General features: G+C 40.9%; 1 protein-coding gene across 3 annotated transcripts in view; it reads left to right on the top strand.

Annotated features, from left to right (window-relative positions):
- The window catches only part of MAP2K5 (mitogen-activated protein kinase kinase 5), a 263,527-nt gene that overhangs the window by 190,634 nt on the left and 47,048 nt on the right, over positions 1–25,845 (top strand). For 2 of the 3 annotated variants that reach the window (XM_060005718.2, XM_060005716.2), the window contains 2 exons: positions 12,462–12,488; positions 12,800–12,832. In XM_060005718.2, the coding sequence (XP_059861701.1) occupies positions 12,462–12,488; positions 12,800–12,832 (60 nt within the window). The remainder of the gene's footprint in view (positions 1–12,461; positions 12,489–12,799; positions 12,833–25,845) is intronic. The other variant, XM_060005717.2, reaches the window with a different exon arrangement.

The following is a 25,845-nucleotide window of genomic DNA, read 5'->3' as shown; positions in this document are numbered from 1 at the left end:
TTCCATAAAATGCAGAAGTGAAATTTAGGTGATATGAAGGTGTTCACTGATACACATTTGCTTCTTCCCAGAAATTTTTAAATTGCCTGTGTCAGATTTTTCTCCCAATGTCTATTTCATACTTATCAAGAGGTCTCATAATTTTATTTGCTTAGTCTATGCTGAAGACAGGAGGTGGGTTCCCACTATATCTTTAAAATGGAGCAGAAATGGAAGAGGAATTATCCTCCAAGTGTGTGTAGCTTAGAAATGTGAAACTTTCCATTAAAGATAAATTACTTGTTAATACCTCAGTTGAGGTATATGTAGTTAGCCAGCTAGGTTAGTGATTGCCTCTATTTTTTTAAAAAGCACTAACCCAATGTTGGTTTGGTTTTATAGCACCTTCTAAACTATTTTATGACATACATCTCAGTTTAATTGAACATGTATTTGTCATTGAGCATCTACTCTGTCCTGGCACTGTGCTAAGCACTGGGAGTACGGAAATGGAACAGATGTGGTCTCTGCTGTCAAAGAGTCCAATGCAGTGGGAAGAAAAACGTAAATGACAGTTGATATAAAAGGAGCCCTACAGGAGGTACTATGCTCTGGCCTCAAGAGTAAGAGGTCAGCTCACTTTAGGAAACTATGGTTTCACAGGGTAGATGATGCTTGAGCTGAGCTCTAAGCCTAGAAGGATGGAAAAGAACTTTCCAGGTATTCTAGTCAAGAGGAGAGTCATCTTGTAAAAGATAAAGGTCTAAAGCAGCATGTTGTATTTGGTGTCCTTGCAGTAAGTACTTCAACTCAATAGGTTACTACTGCTATTGTGACATTCATCTCCCTAATAGTTTGGGAATGTCCTTAGATGACTTTTAAAGCAACACTGGGAGGGAAGTAAGAAAATGTTGGTAGAATGGTAGAGGAGAGAAGTGCTGTATCAGGATGGAGATGGCACATGTAGCCGAGACCAGATAATGAAATTAAGCTTGAGAATTTCATGAATCCCTTTGAGATGACTGAGAGCCAGTCTGAGGTTAGAAATCACTGCATTTTAAGATTTCTACCCTAAGGTCAGTTGGCACATGCCTCTGAGGGGTTCCCTGCCACCCTTTATGAATTTAACTTGGCATATCGTAGAACATTTTCTAGACTGCTGGAGGATTGGTCGTCATGATCAAATGAGCTAATACCTAAGAGACCACTTTGAAAAAAATAAGGTGGTAAATAAGAGCAAGGTAATATTAGTATTATTTATATTTCCAGAAAGTACTTTAGGGATTTACCTATGTAACTCTGAAAATATATGACCATGTCTCACTCCAGTTAGGACTAAAATGAATTACTTTTCTGATCCCATAAGAGCCCTCCTTTACAGTCTTTCTTTTTTGTGTTATCATTTATCATTCACAATCACCATCATTAATATATAGAATTATATGCAGAATCTAATCATTTTTAATTCAGTAACTGGGGACCATGATTCTTTTACAATTTTTAAATAATCAGTTTAGCCCAGAAATAGAATTGACGGTTGAAGTAATGAACTTGGTGCCCAGCCTGGCTTTCAGGGGTTACTTCGCCATCTTCTTTTCCTCTTAATCTTTGTGGTCTGGAAGGCCTTCCATTTTTCCCCCTTTGGTTTCATTGGTACTACCTCATGGAATCATAGAATTTTAGGATGTGAGGAGATCTTACAATGGTCTAGTCCAACTCATTTATTTTACAGAGGAGGAGAAGGGGGGTCCATAGCCATTAAATGACTCACTGATGATTACCAGATATTTGGCAACAGGATCAGACTGTCTCCCACTCTAGAGGGATGGGGCAGGGGGAGAAAGTGAGAGAAGGCACCCAGAGGCTTTGAGCCCAAATAGCTATCCTTATTTCACACACCCATCCTCTCAAGTACTGCCTCCCACTGGTGTGTCTACAGAGATGGAAATCACTGTTGTAGGATGCTTCGTGCCTGCCAACAGACAAAGACATCAACTTTATTTGTACTCCAGTGTTTATTTATCACCATTCAGTATAGAAAACTTGGGTAGATGTGGGGCTAGGGGCTCATTGGCATCCAAGTTAAAAAGGGGGCAGACCTGGCCAAGCTTTGTTTGAGTACAGATTACTTTTTAGATATTTAACCGTTCTGGATTAATGCCTGGGGAGTCTGGGAATTCTTCCTCAACTAAAATGTTAATGATGCTAAGAACCCAACCTTCTTTAGTGCCAATAAAACAGACAAGCTAAGTTCATTGAAAAGTCAGTGAGTTGCCTAAAAGGAGCAAAGAGCTGATTCGATTTAAGACTGGAGATTGCCCAGGACACACCAGGTGGAAAGAGGGTGCCAGGGACTGCTAGGAGCTAAGAAAGGAGGCAGTTGTCTGTTTACGCTCAGAGCCAAGGTGTCGTCCCCAAAGAATTGTGGGAAACTGAGGAAAGCAACTAGAACCAAGTGTAGACTCTGTTGTGCTGTACACTGTCAAGGTCTATAGTTGGTGACACCATGGGGGGAAGGTAAGGAAGTCTGGGGAAAGAAAGACCAAAGAGGCTGATGGAGCTTGTCTTGTTTTGTGTTCAGAAACAGGTTTCAGAGAGCACCATTCTGGGCATGAGGAGACCTCGACCCCAGTCCTAGCTCTAGTTTGATAAAATACAGTAAACAAAAGAATGTTCCCGGCTAAAGGCCTCCCTCCAGCCCCTGCTCTTTGGTCAGCCCTATGCCTCCTTGGTAGCCAGGCAGCTGGAAATGCTCAGTGACTCAGGGCAGAGGCAACTGGGGTACAACAAGTGACACACCCAACAAGAGACAAATTGAATCATTATCAGTATATGGTTTCCACCCAGCCACACACACAGAGTTAACCTGAGTTCTGGTCCTGGCTGTTCCTATTAGTTTTTTGACCTTATTTCTTTTCAGACCTCAGTTTTCTCATCTGGAAACTGATGGAGGTGGCCTAGGTCAGTCACGTGCCAAATACAGTAGGTGGGCATCCACTCTCTGGCACATACACACATGCATGCACACACAAACACATTATCTGTTAATTTTCAAAATGTGTCTAAGTAATATCTTGTATGAACTAAGAGTTATTTGGTAAACAAAGACTGAAAAATGCTGGACTAGATACTTGTGTGGTCTCCTTTCATCTTGTACGAACAGTTTCCTCCTCTTTTCTACACCTTCAGCCACCTTACTCAACACCATCTCCCCATGTCCTCCCTTAGAGTTTATTGAAACCTTATTTTACTTATATCAAAATATGAGAGGTGCGAACTGAAACTGAAACAGAAGTCAGAGTTTCTTCAGTTCATTCTAGATCCATGACTTCTTCTCTTTAAACCTATTTTGAATTTACAGTCAAGCCAGTAAGACACATGTTAATTAACATGGTTATATGTGACTGTATTTCAAGATGTTTTTTCTTTCCTAATCCTGTATGAACCATGTGTTGGCTGCAGTTACAGCTTATCTCAGAATCTCAGCAGGCCAAAAAATGTTGTCAGATATATCACGGATAAAGAAAAAAAAAGCGAAATGTGGAGTCTTAGCTCACAAAGAAAACCTTCCTCGCAATGCCTAAAAACATGAGCTGTTTTGGGGGGCATGGCGAAGCTGCCTTAGAAATTTACAGTGTCCTGAATCCAGCGAACTATATTTTATACAAACATTCAGTGACATTTAGAGGTGTGTGCAAGCCCTGTGTGTAAGTCTCAGCTCTGCCACTAAATTTCAGGGAACTTAATAAGTCACTTTGTTTTTGTGGACCAGCAATTATATCTTATCCATCATCTGAGTCCTAGAGTCTAGTACAGTAGCTGGCACAGAGTAAGTACTTCATAAACATATATGAATTGATAATTTAGTTTAATTTTACTTTTTTTACATGTTGGCAATAGCATGTTTTAGAATCAGCAGGAACTAAGAATCAATACACATCCTTAGGCTTTAAATTAATAATTTCATCCCCTTTTCTTCCATGTCTGTATTTCCACTCTACCCTGCCAGCATTAATACCTGAAGAATAAAAGCTTCCAAGGAGATGTGATAGTTGTCTTCAGATATTTGAGGATTCTCTCTAAGAAAGGATGTGGATTTGTTCTGTTAGTGTAGAACTGGAACAGGAGGTAGAATGGACAGTCAGAAAACGTAAGCTCCGCGTTACTGTATGTATTCAGACAGAAGTTCGGTCAGCAGGGGCGTAAAGGAGGGATTCAAGGGTCAGATGGGGCGGAAGCTAGGTCAGATTAAAAAACCTTTCAGGTGCTTTCAGACACCAAGTCTATGAGTCTGCTTCAGTGTTGGGCAAGACTCTCCTCAGCCAAACAAATAAAAGGCTGATGCACTTTCTGTCAGTTAGAGGGGAGAGACAACAGGTAGAAACTTCATCAGACTTGTCTAGATTCTGTGATTGGTTTAATGATCCACTCATTTTGACTCTCAAATACTCTGTGTGAAACACATAAGAAATAGAAGAGTACAGGAAAGAAGTAATTCTTTTTCAGCCCAAGACTTACACACTTCTCTGTTTCTCTCCACTGAGCCAACTATGTGGCGTGGCTATCAAAAATGTGAATGCACTTGTAGCCTCTATGACAGTCTCCTAAATAGTGTATAGTGTCCAAAGCAAGGTGATATGAGCCAGTGCAAGGTATGTGTTCAGGAGTGGATATCACACTTTACGAGGAGCATACACATATGGTACCACACTCAGAGAAAGATAACCTCAAAGGAGAATGTGAAATCATGCTTGGGTCCTTCTAGACAGCTTTCTGGTTCAGCTCACAGAAAACCCAACTCAAAGTTGCCTCAGTCATAAGGGAAATTTATTGAATTACATGACCGAAAATCTAAATATCGCTGGTTTTAGGTAGAACTTTATCCGGTAAGTCACTTTGAGCTCTATTCTTATTAGGCTTCTCCCTTCACAGACCAAGAATGGCTGTAGAGTTCCTGGGGTGACCTGCTTCCCAGTTTAGAAGGAAAGAGATGGTCTCTTTTTCCCCCACAAGCAACCAGAGGCTCTGGGCTTCAGTTTGATTGGACCTGTTTAACTCCCTGCACCCAGGGCATTTAGGTGATGCCAACTAGTTTAGGCCTGAACCACATGCCCCATCTCTAAAGCTGGGAGCGAAGTCTTCTTCCCACGAAGCACGTGGGCTGCTTAGGGGTGGGGAAATGCTGTTAGAGTGTCATTACTAATGGAAGGGAGAAGGATAGAGGGCAACCAAACATAGCAAATGATCCTAGGAAGAAAATATCAATAGGATGTTTGTTCAGGAAAGAAAACATTGTGGAGGCATGACAGCTATCTTCAGATATGTGAAGAGCTGTCATTAGACTTAATCACTACAGCTCCAGACCATGGGCACATCTTATAGGAAGACATATTTGGACTCAAAATAAGAATGAACTTCCTAACAATTCAAGCTACCCAAGATAGAATTGTTGGAATCCCGTCACTGGAAGTCTTCTGGCAAAGATAGGCTAGCTGTCTGTCAGGAATATTTATTTTTCTTTGGTTCCCCCACTCTTTTTTTTCTTTGTTTTTTTTTAATTATTCTTGGCTGCATCGGGTCTTAGTTGTGGCACGCAGGATCTTTCATTGAGGCACGCGGGCTCTTTGTTGCGGTGTGCGGGCTTCTCTCTAGTTGTGGCATGCAGGTTTTCTCTCTTTAGTTGAGGCGCCTAGACTCCAGGGTGCATGGGCTCTCTAGTTTGCGACAGATGGGCTCTCTAGTTTGTGACAGACGGGCTCTCTAGTTGAGGCACGTGGGCTTAGTTGCCCTGCGGCATGTGGGACCTTAGTTCCCTGACCAGGGATCGAACCCATGTCCCCTGCATTGGAAGGCGATTCTTTACCACTGGATCACCAGGGAAGTCCCTGGTGATAAAGTGAATTTCTACATGGAACAAGGAATTGGACTACTTGACCTCGAACATCGTTCTGGACTCTGTGGCATGTGGGGGATTTAAGCTAATAGAGATGCAAACTAACTGATAGCTCCAGAAAAAACCCTTCGGACATTTTGACACAGTAAAATAACTTTTGCTATGGCAGATTTATTTGACCATAAGGAGCAGAATGATCAACAGGCCTTTCTCAGAAAAAGCAACACCTCCCCCACTCACCCCTCTCCCATACACAAAGAACAGATATTCTTCCTAGATTCTGAAATAAGACCACACATTTTTTGGAGCAAAGAAAAGAGAAAAGTTTGATACAGCAGATGTCTAAAATCTTCTTTGAAAAGCTAGTGCTTAATGGACTCCTTGACCAGACCTGTACCGTTAGGGAAAAGGTCAGTTTTGTAATTCACATTGGTCGTTTTGAATTGTGATCCTAAGCCCCTGCTTTTCTCACGGAATTTAGGTCTAACTAAATATTATAATTCTCATTTACCTGCCTGGGAGATGATTCACTCTGTGGCTCTTGTACACCTGTGTGGGGGAGGACCTGAGCTATGTCAATTTTACATACACAAGGGATAAAAGAGTATACGCTGGCAATCAGGTCCTTTTTTTCCTGCTCACTGATTGGCAGACCCAGCACATGAATGATGTTGCACCGTACCTTGGTGCTCCAGCTGTTGTGTGTTGTGTGACAATGCATTGTCCTTGATAACTCGGGAAGCAGTAAGAGCCAAGTGACCTAATTTATGGCTGTGCTGATTTTCTGCCTGGTCCCATCTGAGCTGTGCCCTCCTCTAGGCATCTTGGAGCCTTTCTAGCCCGCCCAGCTGTTTGTTAAATTCAGGGATATCTATTTTTAACTTTTTAAAACTGGTCACTCCTGAATGCAGCACCCCGGCCGGAGTTTGGGATGTGGGGCAGGGAGAAGGTGCCAGTGAGTGGATCTTAGAATGTGGGAATCACAGTGACCTTCTTACACCTTATTGAGTAGCCCCTTTCTAAATCCTCTTGTCACTTATTTTTAAGTGATTGATTTGTGTTTAAATAAGTGATATGAGTTACTTTTTGTTGCTGTTTTGTTTTGTCCTATACAAGCTATGCTAATAGATTCACAGGCATGATAAGAACTTGAACAAGGACAGAGGCTGATGAAAAGGGGAGATAGGATAGCACAAGTGAATTGTTTTTGTTCATTTATATTATCAGAAATAATATATATTATTCATTTATTTTGTCTCATAATACATTCAGCGTCTAAAAATATCAGTTTGCCAAAATTCCCATTTGTAGTTAACCCGGGTAAGTTTCGTTCTGTTCCTTTTCAAAAAAACAGTCCTTTGTTTGGGTACTCTTATTTTAAGTTAGTGTTAGTAAGCAGTATGTATTCAGTTTGTGGTCATGTGGAAGTGATTTTTTTCTCTCACTGAGGGCTTTTTGAGATTTGGGCACTTTGTTTTTGCAAGTTATGATGGATTGGAGGTGATGTGACCCTAAGTCTTATCACCCAGCACAGTGCCAGATACAATCAGATTGAGTGCCAGTGTCAGCTCTCCTTCAGGTAGGAAAAAGAATCATGGTGCTTGAATGGGCAGCTTGGGGGTTGGGGGGTCTTTGGGCCCCTCTAGCTCATCCTTTACTTTCTAGACAAGAGCCCTAAGCCTAGTGAAGGGAGGGAGCTTCTGAAGCCATGGGGATCTGACAGGAATTCCAGGGATCTTTCTGACTCCAAAGTTTATGCATTTGTCCCCATACTAGGGAGCCTTGTGAGTCAGCAGTCAGTTCTAAGCCAGGTTCTATCTGTGGCCTTGGGCACTGTTCCCCTCTGAGCGTCAGTTTCCCTAACAGCAAAATGCGTAGATCTTGGAGGTCCCTTCCATCTCAAAAAGAAAAAAAAATTAGGTTATTATTCTTCATTTTGAATATAAAATCTCAGTTTGCCATAATCCCTGTTTATATTTAGCCAGAGTTATAGCTTAATGAATCTGATTTGAAAAGAGAGTCCTTGGGACTTCCCTGGAGGTCCAATGGTTAAGACTCTGTACTTCCAATGCAAGGGGCACGGATTTGATCCCTGGTCGGGGAGCTAAGATCCCGCATGCTGCGTGGTGCGGCCAAAAAAGGACCCCCCCCCCCAAAAAAAAGAGTCCTTGCAAAATAACTACAGTTTCTAAAATTTGAAATTTAAAAAGAGAATAGAGTTCAACATTGAAAGCTAGAATGTGATGCCAGGAGCACAACAAATAAAAACGATATTCTTTTAAAATCCCAACCAAATAATTTAATTTTATATTTCTGTTTTCTATTTAAGAGAAAATAACACAAGCTTGAAAAGCAGTAAATATGTAAAGAGAAAATTTGTCAACTGATATTGGAAGATCTGACCCAGGTCACACATTAATCTCTCAGACAAGAGCTGCAGGGCAGGCCATAATTTCAGAGAGTAGAAGAGAAAATGAAAGCTATAGCTGGTGTCTTCTCTAAGTTACATAGGTGGATTCATTTCAGTTTTCTGATTGTGCTTCTGAATATAATATAAAAGCGCTGGTAGCAAGGTCTGCTTTACCACTGTGTGTGTAAAAAGTACCCCTATAGAGATAGAGGCGTAATGTGAGCCTTCCAAAGTTGATTTTTATCACCAGTCATTGATTAAATAGCTGAGGCCCCATGAGCAAACTTTTGCATTGGCAGTTTCCTTTCCAGGTTTGTTTTCCCAAGTCACAAGTCATATTATGGGAGCTTTTTAATTGCCAACTCAACTGTATGGCCCTTGCAAGGAAATACAAGGTAAATATGACTGCAGTAATACCCTAAATTTCAGACCTAACTCATTTTTAGGCCTGCCTGTTGTGAAGTCATTCTTCCCCATTTAAACACATAAGGGTCTGTCTTATATTAGAATGAGGCATAACTATCCCCTGTTAGTGTGGCTTAAAATCTTGAACCTAATGGCTGATGAAAGAAAAAAAAAAAAAAATCTATGCCCAGAAGAGGGAAGAGGTTTGTCTAAATAGTGTTTCAAAATGCTACTAGTTCTAGAGACTGATTAGCAAAGCCTATGACTGGAGCAATTATCATTCTGTTCTTTGTCCCCAAGTATCAGTTAGACATAGAAAGCTCAACGCAAGCAAAATGTACAGGCAGGAAGGTGGACTTGGACAAGTTACTTATAAACAGCATCTCATATGTTGGGAGGTGCAGGCAGTACATGAGCCCTAACAATGTTATTGTGTCCCTCTGAACTCTGCTCTCACAGCTAAGCATTTGCAAGGCAGACCCAGAATAAAGAGAGGCATTCACGAAGCTAACATTTTATATCGAGGACCCTTAGTACCACTTTTAATGTGCTTCAGAACTAGGGGCTTCGCTTTTTCATGAACTGTGTGCAAAAGCAGAGGCCACGACTGGAGGCTGACTCTGTCTGGATCTGTTTTATGATTGCTGCGCCTGTACAGTAATGTGATCTTGAAAAAGGTAAACAACAAAGAGTTTAGCAGTGAAAAATATGCCTAATATAAATACAGTTGAGTTTATGGCAGTTCAGAATTTGAAAAATATGACCGTGACATTAAATTTTTCTGGTGGAATTAACAGAGGAACAGAATATAGCACTTAAGGCCATATATCTGAGACAGAGGAAGGAGATAATACATCTAACTCTATGGTCTATGTGGCATTCATATAAAGGAAAGCACAGTAGCTTTATTTAATTGAGAAATGAATCAATTACAATGATGTTGCATCATCAGATTCTTGCGAAATAGAAGATATGTCACTGCATGGTGTAACTGTTAAAAAGTAAGTGAGTATCTTAAGCATTTTGAATCAATTTCATGTACTGGCACTGCTACCTTAATACAAAATTTATGAAGATGATTTCATGTAGTATGTTGCTATCAAAAGTGTGTGATAAAACCTGATAACAGCGTCTCCCTTTAAAAACCTGGGCAAAACAGTATAACAGTATGGTTATAAGATCATAAAACAGACTTTGATATTGCTGTTTCTCCTTTTCTTATAGTAAAGAGCAAGTGTTAAAATAGTACAATTTTAAGCTGTCTTAAACCATGCTTTTAACCCACAGATTAGGGCAGGATGGAAACTTTTTCTAAGGTCTCGGTTTATGAGGAAATTTTCATTTAGTTCACGCAACTCATGTTACTGGGAGCAATGTCTTACAATCCATTCCTGAATTCATTTTGAAACATGTCACTTAAAATGTTTGCTACATGTTTTCCTCAGAGAATTTGTAATCCCCCTGACTATTGGAAATTTATGAAAAGCATTCTCTTTGATGTCAAAAACAGCTTTCTAATTCTGTGTACATTAGAAAAAGTAACTCTCCTGTTGAAGTAGATATATCTTACTGAGAATGTTTGGGGGAGGCGGTGCTTATCTGTGTGTACTTTAAAAATATACAGTTGACCCTTGAACAATGAGGGGGTTAATCTGCATACAATTTAGTCGGCCCCCAATTTCCAAGTATCCGAGATTCCTTCGCATCCCTGGATTCAACCAACCATGGACCATTTAGTACTGTAGTATTTACTAATGAAAACTAGCCACGTATAAGTGGACCTGCACAGTTCAAACCCATGTTGATCAAGGACCAACTGTAAAAGCAAACACCAAAGATATCTCATAGGAGAATTTACCTGGGTTTTTTCATGATTTTTTAAAGATGCTGTGGCTTTTTACTAAAACCCTAACCACTCGAGGGTGGTAGTTAACAGCTCTGTCTTCCTTTTTAATGTAAATCTTTCCCCACAGACCCTTACGCAGAAGTACTCATTGGCTAGAGGAACAAGAAGAAGCATCAGGACAACATTCAGTAGGAAATATCAAAGTAGACTAAGAGCCAATCAACCTGAGATGGAAGTTTCAGGGAGTGGTGATTGGGGAGGGCATGCTGAGGAGCCAAGAGCAGGAAGGAGTGGGTACCATGCTCAGCTGAGATAATACATGGGAAAGCACTTTCTAAAACATCTAGCACTCGGTGGAAGGGTCTGCTGATCAGCCACAGGGATGCAAAAGAAATGCAAAAACATGGCTTCTGCCCTTGAGGAGCTTAACAGTCTAGTTGAGAATAAGCCACGTGCCAAAACTGATCATTTATCAACTTTACCATGCCAAGTATAAACACATGCAAATCCAGTTGTTTTTAAGGAATGCTGTGATTGTAGGCAGATATGATGCTGGAGAGAAAGGAGCACGGGAGAGGCCCCAGCACAACCACAGCCTGCTCCTGTGGCCTTGGGCCTGCCCGCCTCTGAGAGGCCCGGTTTTTCCCATCATAGACTAGAGATGACCATCCCTGCCAAGCTCAGGGTGGTTGTGAGATCTAATGAGAACGTGTATGTGAAAGAACTATTAAAAGCACCATTAAAAGCATATAAGGGGGCTTCCCTGGTGGCGCAGTGGTTGAGAGTCCGCCTGCCGATGCAGGGGACGTGGGTTCGTGCCCCGGTCCGGGAAGATCCCACATGCCGCAGAGCGGCTGGGCCCGTGAGCCATGGCCGCTGAGCCTGTGCGTCCGGAGCCTGTGCTCCGCAACGGGAGAGGCCACAACAGTGAGAGGCCTGCGTACCGCAAAAAAAAAAAAAAAAAAAAAAAAGCATATAAGGGACTATTAACTAGTTTACCTATATTTTACCCGCTGGTTGAAGCACTGTTATCACAGCAAACAACTGTCTCCTCAGTAGTTATATTTGGTTCCCAAAATTTTCCTCCTTAGGAAATTTAGTACCTGGGACGACATTTTCATTGAGTTTGTAATAACTGCAGGCAATTTTTTTTTTGGTTGGGGGGCACACATTGAAGTGTTTAATACTTTAACTACTAAGTGGATGTTTTATTAATTTGCTGCCACATTTTAGTAACTTTCTAAGAGATGTGGTTTATCAGCTGTGTGAGCAGCTGCCTCCAGAACAGGCATCTTCTTTGACTCTGCTCTTATCCCCTGAAAACCAGTGTTAAAACTTGCATGAATTTGATTTTCCCAGAAAGCATTGCTGCCCTGCTGAAGGAACTTTGGAAGAGGTGGAGTCTTTACCCACTCCTGAGTCAGAGGCAAATACTTCAACCACATAATTAAAGTTTTCTTCACAAAATAGGGGGTTGTGAGCAGACACTGGCAGGAACCCAAAATTCTAATTTCTGACTATGATTTAATTTCAATTTTAAATAAATCGGTTTTTAATTTAAAAAGAGTGAGCTTCATAACATTAGCAATGATTGCAACATTAAGCCCAGTGTTCACAATCTAGCAATATAAAACATTATTTATATCTGAATCGTAAACAGCCTTTTGAAATGGATTATGGTTTTTCTCCCTATTCTAATACAACCTGGAGGGTACTAAAAAGTGTTGTGTGAAATTAACATTCTGCTGACTTTCGCCTATAAATGAGAAGCGAGCTATTAACATTTGTGTATTTTCATTATGTAAATTGTGTTAACACATGCCCACAAATTGCCACCAGCAATGCAATAATTTTCTCTCAGTGATCATAATGTGTCCAAGTGAGTCATTTTGATTATGACATGCTAATTACATATTGCCTTTTTTCAGATTCAGAAAAACCAGGGATCTTTAATGGTAAGCTTTATGAGTTCAGAAAAAAATTCACTTTTCTTTTTCCTGATGGCTGCTTCCTTTGCATGCTTGAATGCCTTGTTTTAAACTTAGCAAATTGCATTTTGAAGAAAATGCAAACCTTTAACTGCCTGTATTAGATTAGGTACCATTAGAAATAATAGAACATCCTGAGCATCAATGTTTTTATAAGAGTTTGCTGTTGTTGATTAATCTTGCTATATTTTATTGCATTAATGATTTTTTCTTTCCACTCCACTGTAAAGATATTGCATAGAGGCTAATACTTTTTCCTTTCTTCTTTCCCATTGCAGCCTCTCCAGCTTCTGCAGTGCATTGTTGATGAGGTGAGGCATCGTCTTATGTGCTTTCACTCCTAAAGTCATTCCTAATGGTGTGGAAAGCTTATATTTTGTTTCCTAATGAAGCACAATGCCCAACATCCTCGGAGCAAGTTGTGTTCTATGGCTCTGAGCTGTGTTACGTGAACTGGCCTTGTCCTGAATCCTGCTCTTCTGATTCCAGCCGAGACTCTCTGCCAAAACAGACTGTCCCACAGGCTGGTCCTTGGGGGCATCAGAAGCCCTAAAGACAAAACACGATGATATTAATTTATCCTCTCTCTGGCCAGATGGGGATGGAGCCGGAAATTAAAGTGGTATCATTTTTTCCGTAACACATATTTAAAGTCATTCAGTAGGCAAGGGTCAGAGTTGAACAGCAAACATAAGCTGGATAAAATTTGTCCTCCTTGCTTTATTTACCGAAAGCATAGCAGAGTGATAAAAGTGTTCAGAAGCTCTAGGTCAACAGTTCAGCTTTAATTTCCTAATTAGGCATTTTCCCCAGAACATACTCCTAACTTTTTGTGCTTTTAACTAGTATTCTCACATGTTAAGTCATCCTACCTCTGATCATCCGTATCCGAGTTTCACTGTCCCTTTGCCTTTATGGAGTTAAGCTACCTGAATTTCATTCTCAATCAACTACTTTTGTTGCTGGCTTTAAATTCCTTTTTTTCCTGTAAATTAGCAGTCTTATAGTATACAAGACTCCGATTAAGAAACATTAATGTTTTTTAAAAACTGAGTTTTTCTGGGCTTGAGCTTGCCTGCTAGCAATGTTTATTTTTTAAACTTTAATTTTGCAGTATTTAAAATGCTTGTCATGTCGGCAATAAATGACTCAGATAGGAAAGTTTGAAAGAGAAAATATCGTTAATTCATAATTATTCCTCTCAATTAAACGTCTGTATAACCAGTTATGAGATTTGGGAGAAAAAAATAAAGATCCTCCTAGGAAAAAAACAAATACATACACATATCACAATAATAGTAAGAATGGAGCTCCAACATCCTTAATGTCTGCATCAGTCAGTCCACATATCCCTTGCAAGCCATAAACCATGTTAGTGCAAAAATGAAGGCATCGTCCTGAAACAAATGGAGGCCCCATTATCTCAAATATCAGACAGGCCTCCTGGATCTAATAGCTCATCAATATCTTCTGTCATCTTAGATTCCCAAAGCATCCTATGGCCATCAGAATCCTCCCAATTAAACTGATTTTCCTGCGCTCCCCCTTCAGGATTGCTTAGGGACGTGCCCAGGGAAATGGCCTCCCCAGTCAAGTGCACAGCCTGCCATCTTTCCTGGGCTCTGCCGTTCTTGGTCTGCCAGGCTCCTGGGCATCAGAATGTTCAGGTACAGATACCTTCACCAGTAATACAGGTATTGCTGGAGAGCTCATTTGAAGGTTTTCTGGATCAAATGGATGTTTTCATTCCTTATTTAAAGTAGCAGTGATTGCTATTAAATTTAATATATTTTACTTGTTTGATTTGGGTAAAATCTTGAGACTTTTGAAATCATCATAGGGAGATGTTCTAAGAAGAGAAGGTATGTGTGATGAAGGACAGTAGCTTGTAGCTTAAATCGTATATTTTTCTTTATAGCTCTTCTTCCTCAGTTGAGAGAAAACTATAACTTAGACATCTATTCCCATTTACTCTAAAAACATTCAAATATCTTTTTTATGAAAACTTGGGAAATTCACATATATTTTTAAAACAAACATTAAGTTGATCTTGGAACCAAGCTGATGATTGGGAATAAGAATATTAGGAAAGAGTTGGCCAGGTGACCTGCCTTAGGCAAGGTGCATCATAGCTTCTAAGAGAGGAAGAATTGGTGGGATCTTTTAATTACTGTGCTTACCCCACGTTTGTCAGATTTCTCATTGCTGTGATACAGTGTTTCTCAAAGGGTAGTCTGAGGACTAACTACATCAGGATTACCTAAGACTCTTGTTTAAAATGCAGATTCTTGGACCCAGATCTCTGAATTAGACTTTCTAGGGGTAGAGCCCAGGAATCTACATTTTACTAGCTTCCCAACTCTTTGCACATGAAAGTTTGAGAACCTCTTCCGTAATGGCTAAGTCTGCCCTTTTAGATCCCAGAGGACAATTAACTGTCTATCTTCATTTACATCTGACATGTAGGGCTTCTATTTCTGAATGAATATAACCAGCCAGGATTTGAACCATCTTACTCTTTGGGCATGGGATATACCTCATTATGAAATGGCTATCCAATGACAGTATATACTGTTTCTCTTCGGGAAAAGGCAAATCAAAAAGTACCACCCCAAGGGAATCTAATTCAAACAAGATGGATGTATTTGGAGTCACGTACAAAACAGCTAAGCAAAGCCCAGTGTAACGTACTTTATTTATTATTATGTGGATGTCCCTTGACCTCCTAGCATGGCCTGGCAAAGAACAAAGAAGTAGTAAAACAAGATCAAGTGGATAGGAGCCAGCGCTAGAGCAGCCAGGGGTGAATGTCAGGAGTTGAGAGACAGGAGGTGGGATCGTGGGCCAAAGCCAGAGTCAGCCACCACATATCCAAATAAAGACACCAAAAGGTAAACAGAGTAGTAAGAATCATGAACGTGAAATTTGAACCACAGAACAGGAACTGGATGAGTAGCCAAGGTACCAAGAGAATCAGACTGCAAAGAGAAATCTGGGAAATTTAGTTTAATTTTAGGGGGTGGAGCTTGTCTGGTTTGGACCTGGCTAACTCAGGATCTGAGTGCTGTCTTAGAGCTACCATCTTTGCCTCAAAGTTGCTTCTCTCAAAAGAACTTCTTACTGTAAATCTCATAATCAGGCCCTCTCCAAGTCCCTGAATACCTGAGCTGTAAAGTACTTGGGTTCATTGTAAGTGATGTGTGTCTATGCGTGCCATGATGCCTTAGCCATCTGATATCACTGGGGAATGAGGTGGCCCTTGTTGTCTAGCTAACTGATACTACTTTAAGCTCTGACATCAGTGAGAAAATTTGCATTTTTTAGAAAGAATGTTTCTAAAATGTATTTGTTCTTGGCAGCCTGTTGATAAAGTATAGTGAATATCATTTCATTGGTATAAAGCTTTTATAAAAGGTATCATAACCTTTTCTTGATGACTCAGGTCCCTGTTTTGAACATGGTACTGAACTAAACTTTGACGTATTGATGCCCTCTAGGGCTGTAGAATTGTGGGGATCTTGCCTTGTTCTTTCATTGAATTTTACCAGCCATTTTGCTTGTGTGTTTGGCCTTGGCACTCAGTGATATGCTTGGGCTTTTTGAGGTGTAGAGAGCCATTTGCTCCCAAACTAAATGACCCCTACATGGGTGTGCTGCTCTGCTTGGTGCTTTTCTGTGTTCTCTCTTGTGATCACCTCTGTTTTCTATGGTCACTCCTCATTCTTGTCAGTGACTACTGGCTGCCCCAGTTATCTGATCATCTTGTCTCAGTCTTTGCACTGCTGATGGTGACCCTAGCAAAATTAAAGGTATCAAATGAAATCAGATACCCAAGTGGTATGTGTAAGGGCAAACCACTGCTCTGAGAAGAGACATTGAGGCTGATGAAGTAAAGTGAGTAGGCTTGTGTTCATTCATGCAGCGGATAGTCCTCAAAAGCGCCCACTGTATGCCAGCCCAAGTTGACCAGGCCATGCTCAGGGCAGCCTTCAAGCCTAGAGAGGACTGTTCTTCCAGGCAAGTCTCCCAGGTCAACTGAAGATCAGATTTGTGAGTCAGGGTAGAAAGGCAGAGGCATAGTCCCAAATCCTCTGCCAATACAGTGTGCTGGGACTCAGGAGGCTATGTCGCCATCTAATGCTCTCCCCAGTGCCTGGGCTCCCAGTTTGGCTGGCAACAAAGGGCTGGCCACATTAGTGATGTGGCAGGTGGGAACAGAGCAGTGATATCTGAGTCACCGAATCCCAGGCTGGCTGGAGCCAGCCAGGACATCAGTGGATTGAGGTGCTGGGAATTGCAAAGACTGAAGTGGGGACTTCCTCCTTGAGCCTGCCCCCAAGAAGGCCACAGACTTGGAAAAGATAAGAGTATGGAAATGAATAATTATGCTTTGTTATAGGATGCATACTATACAACCCAGAAACAGGAGGGTTTGTTCTGCCAGAAGAGGGTTTGTTCTGGGGGTGGATCAGGAGGTGTGACATTTAAGCTAGGTCTTACAGGATGAGAAGAAGTTTGCAAGGTCAAAAAAGGAAAAAGATAAATGTCAGACAGAAGGGCTTGAAACTTTCTTGCAAATCATTTTTGAGTTCACAGATGTGTTTCAGAATGTTCAGGTTATCTAAAATATGACAGCCAGAAAAATGGATCATTACTCTGAGTGTGCGTGTGTGTGTGTGTGTGTGTGTGTGTGTGTGTGTATTTCAAGCATATTATAGCTAAATATAAATTTCTGTCTAACATCTGTAGGTGTTCAGCAGGACAATTAACAAATCCCTGGTTTATACATCTGTTTATATATTCCTTTTACCAGTAAAAAGTGAATTCCTATAAGTCATGTTTTATACCTTATCAGAAGTATCTTCTAAATGATAGGATATAAAATCAAAACACAAAATCAGTTGTAATTCTATATATTAGTAACCCAAAATGAATAATTCAAAAGTGAAAGTAAGAAAACACTTCAAGATACAGTTAGCATCAAAAAGAATAAAATACTTAGGAATAAGTCTAACAAACGAAGTGGAAAACTTATACACTGAAAATTATAAAACATCTTTGAAAGAAATTAAAGACTTAAATAAACAGAAAGACATCCCACATTCTTGGAATGGGAGACTTAATATTGTTAAGATGGCAGCGCTCCCCAAATTGGTCTACAGATTCAGTGCAATCCCTGTCACAACCCCAGTGGGCTCTTTTGCAGAAATGGGTGAGTTGATCCCAAAATTCATATGGAAATGCAAAGGAGTCAGAGTAGCCAAAACAATCTTGGGGAAAAAGAACAAAGAGGATTCAGGTTTCCTGATTTCAGAATGTATTACAAAGTTACAGTAATCAATCAGTCAATCAATACAGTAATCAATAGTGTGGTTCTGGCATAAGGATAGACATGTAAAATGGAATTGAGAGTCCAGAAATACACGCATATGTCCATGGTCAGTTGTTTTCTGATGAGGATGCCAAGACCTGTTAATGGTGAAAGTACAGTCTTTTCAACAAATGATGCTGGAACAGTTGGAGATCCACATGCAGAAGAATGAATTTTTTTCACGTCATATACAAAAACTAACTCAAAGTGGATCAAAGACCTAAATGTAAGTGTTTCACAGCTAAGACTGAAACTCTTAAAAGGAAATATCGGTATAAATCTGTGACCTTAGATTAAGTAACAGTTTCTTGGATATGACACCATCAGGATAATGGAATCACTGTAACAATGCCAGGGTTCCAGGCCAATAGACAGCTAGAGCCAGGGCAAATCACGGCTTTAAGAGGAGGACCTTTGTGCCCCAGTCTGGAAGGTAGGGGAGATGACGGCTTTCCCTGTAAGGTGTGTAGCTTGAAAAGGATTGATAGGAAGGCCACAGTGGGGATAGGGGAGAGGACGATGGAAAGGAAGTGACCAGCTGAGTGATGGGCAAGAAGAGGTTGGGGCGAGGGGGCTGGGGGGGTGTTGTTCTGGGGCCTGGCCTTGGGTCCTCAATGATGAGGAGGAGTAAAGTGGGCTTGCTTAAGATGGGAACAGGCTCTCTTGGTCCAAAACATATTTAATAGCCCATCATTACAAAATTCCGTTCATAAAAGGCTTTGTCTTGGGCTCCCCTGGTGGTGCAGTGGTTGAGAGTCCACCTGCTGATGCAGCGGACACGGGTTCATGCCCCGGTCCGGGAAGATCCCACATGCCGCTGAGCGACTGGGCCCGTGAGCCATGGCCGCTGAGCCTACGCGGCCGGAGCCTGTGCTCCGCAACGGGAGAGGCCACAACAGTCAGAGGCCCGCGTACCACAAAAAAAAAAAAAAAAAAAAAAAAAAAAAGCCTTTGTCTTCTGTGAGTTTTTATGACTCTATTTAATCATACAATTTAATTGAGACATAAGAGAGCCTCCACTATTTACTTATCTGCCTGGCTGGCATATGCACATCATTACAGTGGTACTAAAAAGAGTCACGAATGGGGACAATCATCCACGCCACGAAACTCCTGAGCTCACAAGAGGCTTCATGTGGACTCTTCTCTTAGACCTGGCTCCTCTGATGTTTTCTAGCAGTGCCAGCAAACATGTCCAGTGCTGGAAGGAAGCAGTGTTTGATGCTAACCCCCACCTGGCAGCTTAGTAAAGAAGAGTATGGAGGTTAATCACACAGCTAGACACTTCCACATGAGCTGGGCAAACTGAGAGGCGGCTGACATCTCTGTTCTAGAAGAGGGTGATACCTGAAGAAGGGCGTGAGAAAAGAGAGGACTGGGAAAGGAGAAGAAAATGGAGAGAAGAGTCTGCTTTATAACCACATATAACCATAACAAGCTTCTAAGCTTTTCTCTCTGCCTTGTTTCTCCTGCCACCCTACCTCCACAGGATTACCTTTTTAAAAATACAGATCTCAACCTGCCAAACCCTGCCTGTAGGGTAATGTCTGAACCTCCTAGCATAGCATTTTAGATTCACACCCATGTTTTTTTCGGCCTCACTTTGGGTCCATCATTAGTCTTGATGGCTGCCTCACACTTTCATACTTAGGGTTGTGTTCCTCACTCTGCTTGGAACGGCCTCCCGTTTTTTACTTTGTAAATACCTAAGTGTTCTCCAAGGCTCAGCTCAAATGTGATGTCCTCTTTGAAGCTGTCTCTGTTACCTTCCCATTTCTTCCATCCTGCCCCGTGCCCACCCAGTGCTAGGCATAATTCAGCATAGCATGTTTACAAAGCTTTATTATTGTTACTCATATGGAATCAAATTTAGTTTGTGAGTTTGTCTCCCACTGTATCATGAAGTCATCCAGCACAGGGATTTATCCCCACACCTAGTAGAGATCATGGCTCAAGCAGACGCTCCTTGAAGTAAATTAAAATAAGAACTTTTTTCTAGCAGGGCTAATCCTACAGAAAATAGCATGTGGTCTAAGTTTGTCTTTTCTTCTGCTGAGGCCCATTCTATCCAGCTGAAAAGGACTGCTAATTTCAAAGATCATCACAGAGAAACTTATTTCTGTTTTCTATTTTTTACTTTGACATTTTTATTTAAGTATAATTTACATAACATAAAATTCACTCATAGATTATACAGCTCAGTTCCAGAACATTTCCATCACTTCATAAAGAAACCGAGGACCTGTTAACAGTAACTCCTAGTTTCACTGTCCCCTCCAGTCCTGGCAACCACTAGCTAATCTACTTTCTGTCTCTGTGGATTTCCCTATTGTGGACATTTCATATATATTGGACCATGCAATAGCTGGTGTTTTGTGTTTGGTTTCTTTCATTTAGCATAATGTTTCCAAAGTATATCCACGTTGTCGTATTTATCAGTACTTCATATATATTTATGGTCAAATAATATTCCATTGTATGGATATACCACATTTTTGTTTATCTGTTCATCAGTTGATTAACATTTGGGGTGTTTCCACTTTTTGACTATTATGAAAAATGTTGCTGTGAACATTTGTGTACTAGTTTTTATGTGGATGTATGTTTTGTTTTCAATTCTCTTGGATACATATACCTAGTAGTGGAATTGCTGGGTCATATGAAAATTCTGTGTTTAATTTTTTTTTTTTAATAAATCTATTTATTTATTTTTGGCTGTGTTGGGTCTTTGTTGCTGCACGTGGGCTTTCTCTAGCTGCAGCGAGCAGGCGCTACTCTTCGTTGCAGTGCGCGGGCTTCTCACTGCAGTGGCCTCTCGTTGTGGAGCACGGGCTCTAGGCGTGCAGGCTTCAGCAGTTGTGACACGCGGGCTCAGTAGTTGTGGCGCACGGGCCTAATTGCAGCATGTGGGATCTTCCCGGACCAGGGTTCGAACCCGTGTCCCCTGCACTGGCAGGCGGATTCTTAACCACTGCACCACCAGGGAAGCCCCTGTGTTTAACTTTTTGATGAACTTTCAAACGGTATTTCACAGCAACTGCACCATGTTACATTCCCATCAGTAATTTACGAGATTTCAGATTTCTCCACATATTTGCCAACACTTGTTATTTTCTGGGTTTTTTTTTCCTTTGAATTGTAGTCATCCTAATGGATGTAAAGTAGTCTCTCATTGTGGTTTTGATTTGCATTTCCCTTATGATTAATGATGTTGAGCATATTTTCATGTGTTTATTGATCGTTTGAATATTTTCTTTTAAATTCTGTTCAAATGCATTTTCTATTTTTAAATTGGTTTTTCCTTTTTAATTATTAGTTTTGAGTTGTTAGAGTTCTTTTCTTATTAATTAATTTATTATTTGTCTGCGTCGTGTCTTCGTTGCGGCACGCGGGATCTTTCATTGCGGCATGAGGGCTTCTCTCTAGTTGTGGTGCGCGGACTCCAGAGCACGGGCTTAGTTGCCCTGCGGCATGTGGGATCTTAGTTCCCCGACCAGGGATCGAACCCATGTCCCCTGCATTGGAGGCGGACTCTTAACCACTGGACCGCCAGGGAAGTGCCTAGAGTTCTTTATGTATTCTGGATACTATACATTTTTTTCTCCCATTCTGTGGATTGACTTTAACTTTCTTGATGGTGTCCTTTGACACACACAAGTTAAAAAAAAATTTTTGGACTTTGAGGCCTTTGTGGTTTGATCAAAGGATAGGAAGCTTAGATCTCTACCCTGTCCCCATCCCACTCATGGCACCCACATAAAAGTCCTTAGAGTTCCACAGATTATAATTTGAAAACCACCGATTATAGCCCAAACAATCATTCTGTAAACCTGTATTAATCCCAAAGCTAGGTACTGGGGAATAGGGAGTGAGTAAGATACAGTTGCCACCAGTAAAGAGTTTCTACTCTAGTCAGGGAGACAGGCTAGTAAACAGTCATGTATGAGTAGATAACTTTAAACTAAACTGCAGGAAGGGACTTCCCTGGTGGTCTAGTGGGTAAGACTCCGAGCTCCCAATGCAGGGGGCCCGGGTTCAATCCCTGGTGGGGGAACAGATCTCACGTGCTGCAACTGAGAGTTCGCATGTCGCAACTAAGACCCGGCACAGCCAAAATAAATAAATAAGTAAACAATAAATAAATATTAAACTAAACTGCAGGCAATATACGTGGCATGAGACTTAATGAGCTCTCAGAGGAGCACAGTGACTGTCGTTTTAACCCCCTCACATAAAAGGGTATTTATGACAAGGCATTTAATGATGTTTGCAGTCACATAAATTCTACATATACTAAAAGTGTGGACAGGGTGCTGGGGAAACACAGAGAAGAGAGATAATGAAGGAGGTGATAATATACCAGAGAGCTCCACACAGAAGGGAAACCCAAAGGGCCAGTAGGAGTTAGCCTCAGAGATACTTGAGGCCCGTGCGGAGTTCAGTATGGCTGCAGTGCTTGGCAAAGTATTAAAAGAAATGAGGCAATGGCTACATTTAGAAGGATCTTTACACATTGTGCCTGAAGGCATTTGCCGGGAGGGAGGTGAAAGAGTTTTAAGCAGAGGATCAACAGAACCAGATTTGTGTTTCAGAAAAATCACTCTGATGGGGTTGTGGAAAGTAGATTGGGAAGGACAGTTAGGAACTTACTGTGCTTATAGTCCTGATCAGAAATTACGTGGGCTTTCCATTAAGACAGCCTTAGCATGTTTGAAGAGTATTCAGGGGATGGAATAAACTGAATTTGGTGAGTAATTGGATGTAGCAGAGAGTGGAGGTCGGATCAGAGAAGAAGCATTTGGCTTGGTCAGTCAAACTGTCACTGAGCTGGGGCACACACACACTTCATGGGAAGAAGATAATTAGCATTCAGTTCGCAGGGCAGCACCAAGCATCTCGTTCAGAACTATATCAATTCCTGTTCCAGACCCAGTTATAAGAAGTTTATCAACTAGACTCTCAGCTCCCAGGGTTTTTATTTCTATCTTCCTAGTACTGCACCTAATTAATGTACAGTAGTCACTTATAAATATTTGTTGAATGAAATTTACACGTAATTATAAGAACTTACTACTTCTTTTTTTTAAGACCTCAGAAAAAATCCAAAAAGTAATAGTATATGACAAGGAGATACTTAGCTAATAAATACAGTCCTTTATCAAAATTCAGAAGTCTAGCCTTAACCCTTATGGTTGATAAAATGTTTCCCCAGTGTTCCCCTGTGTCATGTTGCTTTCCCACAGCGCTCTGTTTTACAGATGAGGAAACTGAAGGACAAAGGATGGGACTCTTTTTACTATACTATAATTGTCCTTGATGGAAGCAAAAAGTGACAGCTGAACTTTTTGGCATCAAAGGAAGAGATTATTTTTTAAAACTGTAAAAGACAACTTAGAAAGCATTGCAGACGTGCCCCAAGGGCAGAAGTATATTGCAACACAGTTCAGTTTCGCTGTCTGTAAGAATGACTCCGTGTCTTTAAGAAATAATTGAATTCTCTTCTGCATATTCTGTTTATGTTGGCAGAGAGGAGATTGACTCCTTTTAGAAAGATTTATGTACACAAAAGGTTTGGCTCTTGAACCACTGTTATCTTTTAAAAAATTCATTCGTGCAGAATCACTCATTCTTGGGCAGGTTAACTGAGGGCTGGTTAACTGAGAAGCTGCTGGGCTGTGAACGTAGCAGGTGCTTTCTGGGGGTGGGGGTGGGGGAGTGAGGGTGTGGAAAATGGCTGTCTAATAATACCCCCCTGGAATTCAAAACGTGGTATCAACCAGCTCCAGAGGGAATAATATCTATTCATTTTTTTGCCTGAGGGACTTCGCCATAATTCTGGCTTCTGAAGTTAGCAAAAAAATAAAAGGAACATCCCCCATCCCTCCTGCTCCCAGCATCCTAGGATGGCCTCTTTCTTTCACAACACCTAACTGCAGGTAGTTTAAAGTGAGACAAGACCTGATGGCCTGAGCTGTCCGACGTGACCCGTGCATGCCTAGAGCTTCCCACCACAGTGACTGACACTCTAACCACTTGCATAAATGGGTATTGATGATGTGGGATTTCATGTTATTTGTAACTTGTATGAGTTAATGACTGGGAGGCATTAGAAACTTGGTAAGTTAATACAAGTAGATATACAATAGTCGTGTCCTCCAGCGATATGGTTAACTAGACCTCTGTCTCATAGTGTCAGGAAGGTATAATTGGGATCCTGAAAACCGATATTCTCCTTTTATGTAAGGCAGCCTGTAGAAATCTAATACCTCCTTTGAAAAGTCCAGTATGTTTAAATTAATGCAGTTTGACTGGTTTGAAAATTGAAAATAGGTTAGCATTAAGGCCATGATTCCTTTAGTAATTACTTGTTCTATCCGTAATAACTGTTTCTTTAGAATTGACATTAAGATTCTACCAAAACACAGCAGTAATCCAAAAGTTACTGTCTGTTCATTTATAATTATATTTAATTCATATTTATGAGTTGTCGGGAGGAAGGAGAAAGAAAGAAGGAAGTTTTAAAAATGTAACAGAAGAAACAAGTTAAAAGCAAAAATTTTCCTGATAGTCTGAAGAATGTATAAAGTCGCTTAAAGTAGGAAAAAATAATTTTTTAAATACAGTTCCAAAAACATAATAAATAAATACATTTACATAAAGTCAGATTTTATTAGCTACTGCTGAAAAAAAATCTATATTTTTATTATTTCCTATGGCACTGAATGAATTCAGTGGATAGACTTTTTCCATTTCTTCTTTTTTACTAATCAAAATATTAGCATAAACATCCCTGTAATTTTGATCTCAGTAAGTCAATTAAATTTGGAGTTTTTTTTTAACCCAGGGAAAATGCTGCATCTTTAGACAGTCATTGGACAAGTAGCTTTGTGTTGTTTTCTTTGAATTGTCCACGAAGCGTGATGTATTATTAATGAGTTAATTTCTTGGTGGTGAAGGCCTGTGAATAGCTTTCTGTGAATGGGCAGTTGCCTGGTGGGGCCAGTTTTGGCTGCTGTCATTTAACATGTGTTGCTCTATTGTGAAGTTTCATCCAGCCGTAGGACAATGCTCATTTAATCCACCATGATGGGACCTACACACCCTGAGCCCAAGTTGGATGCCAGGGTCAGTTACCCAGCAGTTTGGGCTGGGGCACTGCGCTGCCTCACTGCCTAGTTGCTGTAATCACTTTGCCTGCCGTTAATTTTCCCTAAACCAGGGAAAACACGTCTGTGAACAGTGCAAATGTTCTCAAAAGAGATTCCAAACTGGTCGGCTGGAGTGTTGCCTTCATTCCAGGATGGAGGCAGCATTCCAGGGGGTGTAAGTTCCTTCCTTCCTTCTGGAAATGAAAGCGTCTGGGCCCACGAGATCCCTGATGTTCCGAGGTCCAGAGTAGCAGATGGCATTATGATTTTCCAAATCCTGATGAACGTTCTAACTGAACTTGTTCATTTCACAGTATGTGGTTCTCTTTTTTTTTCCACTTCCTCTCCCTTCCTCCCTCCCTGTTCCTCTCTTTGTTCCTCTCCTATTGACTGATTTTAAACTGATGTGGTATCTCATCAGTTTAACCAGCTTTAAATTCCCTTCTCTCTGTTTATTGTGTGGACCAGGTATGGCACAATTTCACGTATAATTCTCAGCCTCCGAGTCACAGCCAACATAGCCTTTGAATTTGTTTATAAAAATGTGTAAGCGAATACCGCTGACACTCCTACACCATGCAGCCACTGGAAGTTCTGTTTTCCCCGTATCCATAACTGGCCGTGCAGGTGGCAAATGGCAGTAATTATTTTAACTAACAGTCGAGTGAACATTCAGGAGGACACACAGTGTGGCGATGTGGACTTTGGATTGCAGCAAGTTCCCTGAGTCTATCTGGATAGTGTTATGGCTTGTTGATTTTTCAGGACATGGACCTGCCAGGTTCTTGCCCTTGAATGGTATGTG

Source organism: Delphinus delphis, chromosome 2, assembly GCF_949987515.2.
Source record: "Delphinus delphis chromosome 2, mDelDel1.2, whole genome shotgun sequence".
Lineage (NCBI taxonomy): Eukaryota > Metazoa > Chordata > Mammalia > Artiodactyla > Delphinidae > Delphinus > Delphinus delphis.
The sequence above is the reverse complement of the archived record's forward strand: the minus strand, read 5'-3'. Positions and strand labels throughout refer to the sequence as shown.